The sequence below is a fragment of the Somniosus microcephalus genome, chromosome 4, assembly GCF_052327205.1.
Source record: "Somniosus microcephalus isolate GS21.2 chromosome 4, FLI_Smic_1.0, whole genome shotgun sequence".
NCBI classification, from domain to species: domain Eukaryota; kingdom Metazoa; phylum Chordata; class Chondrichthyes; order Squaliformes; family Somniosidae; genus Somniosus; species Somniosus microcephalus.
Window position 1 is genome coordinate 39,024,256 of NC_140990.1, and position 10,102 is coordinate 39,034,357.

At 46.8% G+C, this 10,102-nt stretch overlaps 1 protein-coding gene across 1 annotated transcript; it reads left to right on the forward strand.

Moving 5' to 3' along the window:
• The first annotated feature begins 8,639 nt into the window (after positions 1 to 8,639).
• Positions 8,640 to 9,606, forward strand: LOC147118669 (uncharacterized). The gene has a single exon (XM_085984534.1). It carries the CDS (start codon positions 8,655 to 8,657, stop codon positions 9,411 to 9,413), a length of 759 nt encoding a protein of 252 aa, XP_085840660.1. The 5' UTR covers positions 8,640 to 8,654; the 3' UTR covers positions 9,414 to 9,606.
• Positions 9,607 to 10,102: the final 496 nt, after the last annotated feature.

Genomic DNA, 10,102 nt, shown 5'->3' on the forward strand with positions numbered 1-10,102 from the left:
GCTCAGAGCACCGCCCGGTTCCCTGCCTGCGCACTGGGCTCCTGTAGTCAATAATAGGGCACATTCTGCTGCGCGGGGGCATCTGGGTAAATATCCCGCCATTGAAAGCTCCAGTTGTTGAACAGAATTTTTTTTTCAAACCATCGAGTTTGGGGCCGGATGGGAAATAAATAAAAGTAATAAATAACTTTCTTTTTGTAAAACAGTGCCCGAACCCTGTGGTATGCACCATCTGCAAGATGACCAAAATCAGGCCGTTTGGATTCAAGGTCCAATGAGCAGAATGGATGGAACTTTTGCTACAAAACAGAAATCAGCGGGTAGTAGTAACGGGACTGGCAGAAAGTGAAAAGTGGTGTCATGCAGGGATCTGTGCTGGGACCACTTTTGTCCACAATCATTTGGATCATAAAATGGATGCACATAGGAACAGGAGGAGGCCATTGAGTCCATCTAGCTTGTTTCACCATTCAATTAGATCTTGGGTGATCTGTACCATTTCTCCATCTACTCGTTGATAAGGCTATAAAGAGTGCAAAGAATGTACAGGAATTAATTTCTAGAATAGAATAAAAAAGCAGGGAGGTAATGTTAACTTTATATGGATCCTGTGTTTGACCACAGTTGGAGCACTGCATGTAGTTCTGATCTATATACTACAAAAATGTGATTGAAGCACTGGAGAAAGTGCAGGAAAGATTTACAAGGATGTTACCAGAATTAGGAGGATGCAACTATCAAGCAAGATTGAGCAGCCAGTGGCTCTTTTCCCTGGAAAAGAGAAGACTATTCCAGTACAGCTACAACACTGGCATCTATCCGATGATGTGGAAAACTGCCCAGGTATGTCCTATCCACAAAAAGCAGGACAAATCCAACGCGGCCAATTACCACCCCATCAGTCTACTCTCAATCATCAGCAAAGTGATGGAAGATGTCATTGACAGTGCTATCAAGCTGCACTTACTCACCAATAACCTGTTCACTGATGCCCAGTTTGGGTTCCGCCAAGACATCAAGGCAGCATTTGACCATGTCTGGCATCAAGGAGCCCTAGTAAAATGGAAGTCAATGAGAATCAGGGGGGAAATGCTCCACTGGCTGGAGTCGTACCTAGCACAAAGGAAGATGGTTGTGGTCATTGAAGGTCAATCATCACAGCCTCAGGACATCGCTGCAGGAGTTCCTCAGGGCAGTGTCCTAGGCCCAACCATCTTCAGCTGCTTCATCAATGAGCTTCCCTCCAACATAAGGTCAGAAATGGGGATGTTCGCTGATGACTGCACAGTGTTCAGTGCCATTCACAACTCCACAGAGAATGAAGAAGTCCATGCCCGCATGCAACAAGACCTGGACGATGTTCAGGCTTGGGCTGATAAGTGGCAGGTAACATTCGTGCCACAAAAGTGCCAGGCAATGACCATCTCCAACAAGCGAGGGTCTAACCACCGCCCCTTGACATTTAATGGCATTACCATCACCGAATCCCCCACTATCAACATCCTGGTATCACCATTAACCAGAAACTTAACTGGACCAGCCACATAATTACTGTGGCAACAAGAGCATGTCAGAGGCTAGGTATTCTGCTGTGAGTGTCTCACCTCCCGACTCCTCAAATCCTTTCCACCCTCTACAAGGCACAAGTAAGGAGTGTGATGGATTACTCTCTACTTGCCTGGATGAGTGCAGCTCCAACAACACTCAAGAAGCTCGACACCATCCAGGACAAAGCAGCCCACTTGATTGGCACCCCATCCACCACCTTAAACATTCACTCCCTCTACCACCGATGTACCGTGGCTGCAGTGTGTACCATCTACAAGATGCACTGCAACAACTCACCAAGGCTTCTTCAGCAGCACCTCCCAAACCCGTGACCTCTTCCACCTAGAAGGACAAGGGCAGCAGGTGCTTGGGAACACCACCGCCTCCAGGTTCCCCTCCAAGTCACACACCATCCTGACTTAGAAGTATACCACTGATCCTTCATCGTTGCTGGGTCCCTCCCTAACAGCACTGTGTGTGTACCTTCATCACATGGACTGCAGCAGTTCAAATGTTAAGCTAGGTGTTAATCCAATACTGCTGTACCAATGATTCGCAAGGCATGATGGACTACTTGACATGCAGTGAATAGTTTAAATGTAAAAACTGATGCAGGGCTGTGGGAATGCAGTACACATAGATAAGAAAGGACAGGAACAGAATGTTTAGATAACTGTTGGAGACAGTCTCATGGTCGAATTTTGTTGAAAGCAAAAGTGAATTTTAAACAGAACTCTGTAAAAAGAAACAAATGACTTGTGCAGCGTGTGATCGCCTAGTTTTGTGTATTCTCATGATGACTTGCAATTTATGAAAATGTAAAAATAATGTAGCCCCGTGAGTCTAAGGGCGCACTCTAGAGGAGACTTCCTTGTGTGCAAACACAAGGGGTTTCTCAGAGTGAAGTCCAGTACTGGTTACCGGAATAAAACTTTACTTATTTTACAGTTTCTGACTTTGTGTATTACTGAGAAAGTGACAATAGACTGACCGGCGTGTTGAGTCTCCTAAAGCAGCGAACCTTGATTCCCCAAGTTTGGAGTTGATCCTCCTCACAGAAGCGAGGGGTTAACACAAGAAGGTAGCTCATCACCACCTTCTCAAGGGCAATTAGGGATGGGCAATAAAGACTGGCCTTGCCAGCGACGCCCAGATCCCATGAACGAATTTAAAAAAATTACACCAGACTGGGTGGGGCCTGAGGTACGAGTTGCTAACTGAAAATTGGCGGCCATCGTACTTCAACAACAACAACAACTTTTATTTATATGGCGCATTTAACGTAGTGAAACATCCCAAGGAGCTGCACAGGACTTTTTTAAGTCAAAAAATTTGACACCGATCTACATAAAGATAAATTAGGGCAGGTGACATAACGCTTGGACAAAGAGGTAGGTTTTAAGGAGCATCTTAAAGGAGGAAAGAGAGGTAGTGAGGTCGACAGGCTTAGGCAGGGGATTCCAGAGCTTAGGGCCTAGGAAACAAAAGGCACGGCTGTTGTGTATGTAACCTGTTCCACCTTAAGAGAGCTTAAGCCTGTTCCACCTTAAGAGATGTACTACTTTCTCAGGCTGCTGTAGACGTAATACCGGGGGTGAACACACCGGTATATAAGCACTGTGCAGTAATCTTGTATTCAGTGTAGTCCCTACCTCCAACCAGTAAAGACCTGTTTTATTGTTACTGATTAAGTCTGAGTATTAATTACTTGAACAACTCACAGACTTAACACTGGCGACGAGTCAGGTTCTTACCCTGCGGCAGTTATTCCAGGGCGGCTTCGTCCACAGACAGGACGTTGAAGAGAGGTTTCAAATCTCACCACCCCACTGGAAGCGACAGGCATTAGGACCCTGAAGCCTCCATCAGCGACTAAAAACTGGAGGACAGAAGACATCCTGCAGCTTCTTTTTCAACCTCGGTGGTGGGTAAACCAAGCAGCGTTGGCTGCAAAGACAGGGCTGGGGGAAGTCGGAGGTAGAAGGGCGATCGATCGCAATCCCTGATAAGGGCCGCACTCGGGCTGAAAGGCGCAGCGTCGGCAGACACTGAAGGCGCGAGAGCCGCGGTGAAAAGCGCGGGCCATCGATCGCGGCGGAGATAAGGGCCGCACTCGGGGCTGAAGGGAGACGGCGTCGGGGGACGGGTGAAGACCGCCAAGCGCGGGAAAACCGCCATTTTGTGGGCGGAGGACGACGGCAAGAGCGGGAAGCCGCCATCTTGGATAGCAGTAAAAAAAAAAATCTGAGAAATTGCTAATCTGATAAAGTACTACAATGCCTAAATACGGGAATATTAGCAACTTTGATAGTGACATCGAAGATTGGGCCATATATGTTGAACGAGTTAAAAATTATTGTAAGGCCAATAAAATTCGTGAGGCTGATAAAGCACTAACATTATTAAATTTAATGGGTGCGAAGACATACGGGCAATTGAAACACCTGTTATCACCAGATGAACCGGCAGATAAGACGTTCGATGAGATTGTTACTGTCCTGAAAGATCATCTAAACCCCACGCTGCTGATGCTAGCGGAACGATTTAAATTTTACGACAGAAGGCAGCTACAGCATGAAAGCAATGCTGAATATTTGCTGGAATTGCGTAAATTAGCGAAATATTGCCAGTTTGGAACGGGACTGACAGATGCACTACGAGACAAATTTGTGTGTGGTTTATTTAAACAGGATACACAAAAGCGACTGCTCGAGGAGAATGAGCTGACGCTTGAGAAGGCGGTCACTATGGCAGCAGCACACGAAGCCGCAGCGAGAGGCACGGCAATAATGCAGCTACGGTCACCGGAGCTCAGTGCACACAAATTGGGTGTGAGTTCTGGCAAATGTCATTGTTGTGGAAAGACAACGCATGATCAGAACCAGTGTTGGTTTAAAAACCAAGAATGTAGAACTTGTGGTAGGCTTGGACATATAGCTAGAGTATGCAGGTCAGGGAAGAAGACCAGCAACAAGAAGTCACCGCAAGGAAAATACGCAAAAGTACACAAGGTGGCCGAACAGGAGTCCGATTCAGACGCTAGCAGTAATGAACTGGCTGGCTTAAGCAGTATTGAACTGGCTAGCTTAAGGGTACTCAACGTTGGTAAGGGTGCAGACCTCCAGACAATTTGGGTTACTCTTCAGATAGAAGGAGTCCAAGTAAAAATGGAATTGGACACTGGATCGGCATTGTCGGTCATGAATAAGAAAGATTACAGAAGGTTATTCCAACATATTCCCCTACAGGATACAGAGATTATATTGACAACCTACACGGGGCAGAGAGTGTACCCCATTGGGACAATAAAGGTTGCAGTGGCCAATAAGGGCGAAGGAAGTCAAATAATGGACTTATATGTGCTACCGGAGGGAGGTCCACCACTACTAGGCCGGGAGTGGTTTAGAAACATAAATATGGACTGGCATTCGCTAAAAGCCATAAAGAGTGAGAACTCGGTGCAGATAATCAGCCCAGACTCTAGAACTGATGATGGTAAGACCAACCCATGTGCAAAAGACAAAATTTCAGCACAGAATTCCACTGAGCAACAACAACATAGTTTAACAGAGAATTCTGAGTCTGTCAAGTCTACTGATATGCACATTTTTGAGGGACACTGGGCTCGAACTCAACTCCATTTCAAACTACAACAGCAATTAGAACAAATGATTCACCGTTTTGAGCAAGAGATGAATGAAATAAAAAAGTTCTTTGTTACAGAGTGGGAGAATCTGGAAAGGCAACAGAAGCGACTGATGGAGAAAATGGAGCAGGAGCACACCAACCATCTGCGCGAGGAGGCCGAACGAATCAAAGCTGATTCAGGTTCTGAAGGTGCGTGCCATAATCTGGTGTCAGAAGAGTTAACGGTCAGCCAACTCCTTCATATGCTGAGGGACAGGACTCTGAAATGGGAAAAACTTGAACACGAACTTCAATATTCAAACGAAAGGGGTTCAGAGCTCTCAAAAGTCATTGAGATGGCTGATGTGACGACACAGACTGAAACGACTGCAACAGAGCAGCCATTGGATGCCAAAAGTACGCTGACTCACGTCAATGTAGAACAACAGACCGCTGAAACAGCTGCTCCGGTAGAGGGATTGCATAGTCCGATCAATCAATCTCCAAAGGAAGTTGAAGTATTAAAATCACAAATGAGGTCACTAGTAAACGACTTGCTGAAAGCCCAGAAAAAGCTGGATGCAGAGGTACACATGAAGAAGTCTCTTCAGGAAAGATATCTGGATTTGGAACAAGAGCTGGCTAACGTCCAGCTGGGTATGGAGGAAATAGATGACCCTCTCGCTGACCTGTCGGACGACTCCGAATATTACTATGTCCTGTCCTGCCCAACTTGTAACTTCGACTCCCACCATACAGAAATCATGGAGGAGCACCGAAAGTCTACGGAACATCGGGAGAAGGTGGCTCTACTACGAAAAAAGGAGGAAGAGAAGGAGGAACTGCGCATGCAGCTGGCAGCTGTGGCAGCTGACAATGGAGCCCAGAGAGTCTCCAAGAAGCAGAAAAGGAAAAGTAAAAACAGAAGATGACCCATCTGAACCATTATCACCTCGACCAGATCACACACGTGGTCCCTCCGAACGGAGCCAAATCAGTTCGGAAGTTCAAGCTGTTAAATCCATGAAAGGACTATTGAATGAGTAACGTGAACCGACTACACCACAGAGATTGAATCTGTGAACTGTTTTCCGCAGAGACTGAATCTGTGATATGTTACGTTAAACATGAAGTTATATATGTATATATGTTATTACGTTATGTTAAATGGGGGGGATGACTATAAAGCTAAGAAGGGAGGAGTGTTGTGTATGTAACCTGTTCCACCTTAAGAGAGCTTAAGCCTGTTCCACCTTAAGAGATGTACTACTTTCTCAGGCTGCTGTAGACGTAATACCGGGGGTGAACACACCGGTATATAAGCACTGTGCAGTAATCTTGTATTCAGTGTAGTCCCTACCTCCAACCAGTAAAGACCTGTTTTATTGTTACTGATTAAGTCTGAGTATTAATTACTTGAACAACTCACAGACTTAACAACGGCCACCAAAGGTTGAGAGATTATAATCAGTGATCCTCACAGGGGCAGAATTAGAGGAGCGCAGATATCTCAGGGGGTTGTGGGGCTGGCGGAGATACAGAGATAGGAAGGGGCAAGGCCATGGAGGGATTTGAAAACAAGGATGAGAATTTTGAAATTGAGGCACTGCTTAACTGGGAGCCAATGTAGGTTAGCGAGCACATGGGTGATGGGCGAACAGGACTTGGTGCGAGTTAGGACATGGGCAGCCAAGTTTTGAATAACCTTAAGTTTACATAGCGTGGAATGTGGGAGGCCAGCCAGGAGTTCATTGGAATAGTCAAGTCTAGAGGTAGCAAAGACATGGATGAGGGATTCAGCAGCGGATGAGCTGAGGCAAGGGCGGAGACAGGCGATGTTACAGAGGTGGAAGTAGGCAGTCTTTGTTATGCTGCGGATATGTGGTCGGAAGCACATTTCATAGAAACATAGAAGATAGGAGCAGGAGTAGGCCATTCGGCCCCTCGAGCCTGCTCCGCCATTCAATGAGATCATGGCTGATCATCCAAATTCAGTACCCTGTCCCTGTCTTCTCTCCATATCCGTTGATCCCTTTAGCCTTAAGAAATATATCTAACTCCTTCTTGAATATATTTAATGAATTGGCCTCTGTGACAGAGAATTCCATAGGTTCACCACACACTGGGTGAAGAAATTCCTCCTCATCGCTGTCCTAAATGGCTTACCCCTTATCCTTAGACTGTGACCCCTGGTTCTGGACTCCCCTGCCATCGGGAACATCCTTCCTGCATTTAGTCTGTCTAGTCCTGTTAGAATTTTATAAGTTTCAATGAGATTCCCTTTCATTCTTCTAAACTCCAGTGAGTATAAGGGTTGCACGATGGCTGAGGGACCAGGCTCTTTTTAAAATTAATTTTGTTTATTGCCCCTCCGGCCTCAATCTCGATGGGATGATAAAAAATGTTCTTTGCACCAATTGGGGCTTTCAATGGTGGGGTCTTTACCCAGAATCCACCGCATGGCAGAATGTGCCTATCTATGACTACAGGAGCCCACTGCACAGGCGCAGGACCAGGCAGTGCTCTGAGCATACACAGTGCGAGTGGTCTCGATGGATTGAATCGGGAGACACGTTTCTGGCAGGCGGTAGGAGATTGTGGGCTCGGGGAGGAATTGCAGCCGCGGGTGGGCTAGGTAGCTTCAGGAACACCTGGTATCGGCCTCAAGCCCCGAATAAGAGCCCACAGGCCCCGTGTTAGCCCCGCGGTGACAGGCTCGGCCACCCGGGTCAGCGGGGTCACTGGCCGCCATCTTGGACAGGGCGGGATCACAGCGCATGCGCAGCCATCTTGGGCAGGGAGTGGGCGGGGCTTCAGGGTGCCAGGAGAGTCAATCATTGACTGATTGATTTTATTCTCACTCTGCACACAGCGGCTGTAGAACTGAACCCAACCAGAGTAGAGGGAGGGGGAAAACTGGGAGTGGAGGAAAGAAATGTTGGAGATGGTGCGATGGGTTTGGATTTCAGCACAGGGAGGAGGGAGAGTGTGTGGGACAGGGATTTACAGCTTTGGGGGAACAAGAGAGGAAAGAATGTTGCACAGAAACTAGAATTGTCTGTTCTGAATTTCTATCCTGTACTTACAGTGATGACTTTTGTAAACTCCTTTTACAGGGTATTAGAAGGGGAGGATTTGCAGATGTGAAACTCAAACCAAACATCACGTCAAGATCTGACAGAGTCACTCAATTCATCAGGACCTGAATATCATCAGCCTTTGAATGTGGAAGGAGAAATGTTTGTCTGTTCTGTCTGTGGGAAAAGATTTCAAACATCAGTGTGACTGGAAAAGCACCGAGACACACACACCCGAGTGAGAGTGTTCCAGTGCGCTGACTGTGGAAAGAGCTTTAACCAGCTACACAGCCTGAAAAAACATCGCACCGTTCACTGCGGGAGAAACCGTACACATGTTCTGTATGTGGACGAGGCTTCAACTGATCATCCAACCTGGAGAGGCACAAGGACACCCGCACCATGGAGAAACTGTGGAAATGTGGGGACTGTGGCAAGGGATTCAATTACCCATCCAAGCTGGAAACTCATCAGTGCATTCACACAGGGGAGAGGCCGTTCACCTGCTCTGTGTGTGGGAAAGGATTCAATTACCCGTCTGAGCTGACAAATCATCAATGCTGTCACACCGGGGAGAGGCCGTTCACCTGCTCCATGTGTGGGAAGGGATTCACTCACCCATCCTATCTCCAGACACATCTGCGAGTTCACACTGACGAAAAACCATTCAGCTGCACTCACTGCGGGAAGAGATTCAAGCAGTCATCCAACCTCATTCTACACCAGCGAGTTCACACTGGGGAGAGGTCGTTCACCTGCTCCATGTGTGGGGACAGATTCACTCAGTTATCTCACCTGCTGACACACCAGCGAGTTCACACTGGGGAGAGGCCATTCACCTGCTCCGTGTGTTGGAATTGTTTCACTCAGTTATCTCACCTGCTGACACACCAGCGAGTTCACACTGGAGATAGACCATGCTCCTGCTCCATGTGTGAGAAGGTATTCACTTGCTCGTCCAGTCTCCGGACACATCAGTGTGTTCATACTGGGGAGAAGACATTCACCTGCTCCGTGTGTGGGAAGGAATTTAGTCGATCATCTAACCTGCTGACACACCAGCGAGGTCACACTGGAGAGAGGTTGTTCACCTGCTCCGTGTGTGGGAACGGATTCACCCGGTCATCCACCCATCTGAGACACCAGCAAGTTCACAAGTGACTGCAGAGGTTGAATTCTGGTGTTGTTGCTGCTGCTAATCACATCCAGGACTGAACCATGTTCATTCTGACAGTTGGGGTTTGTTTCTGCTGGCATTAATAACCCCTAAAACTGGGCTGCAGTTTCATATTCTGGATATAAGTTGATTGACTTGTCGGGGCTGCAGTGTTCATTTAAGAACCGCTGTCTGATCTTTCCCGTTAATTTCTGATGAGAGTCCCTGAATTATTTTACAATAAAACTATGGACTTTTACTTCAATCGTATATTAATCTTTGGTACAAAATCTACAATTCAGTGCCTGAAAGGTTCCACTGATTAACATCTCCAATTAGAAAGTGCTGCTTAATCCTTGCTGACAATTCTTACTGACTTGCACATTACACACAATGGCACCTCCATTATCCACCAGAAAGAAGGGGAATGGGAATTGGTGGAGAATCGAGAGTCCCCAAATGTTGCTCCTCCCGTCTGGTACAGCAATCCCCTCGGCACGGGAATGGAGACAAGTCCAGTTATAGTGATGGGAAGAGTTAAAGGTATTTACTTAGACGGGCGGAAGGTGGGAAGTGGTGTTTGTAGTGTCCGAGTATAAATAATACACGGACTGCAGGAGAACAATAATAACAGGTATTTACTGAACAGAGGGTAACACTTTTGTTTGTACCCAAAAAAAAAAAAATTGGACTG

What these genes read in the sequence shown, in the direction of transcription:
- LOC147118669 (XM_085984534.1), top strand. Translation starts at nt 8,655, where the DNA reads ATGGAGAAACTGTGGAAATGTGGGGACTGTGGCAAGGGATTCAATTAC.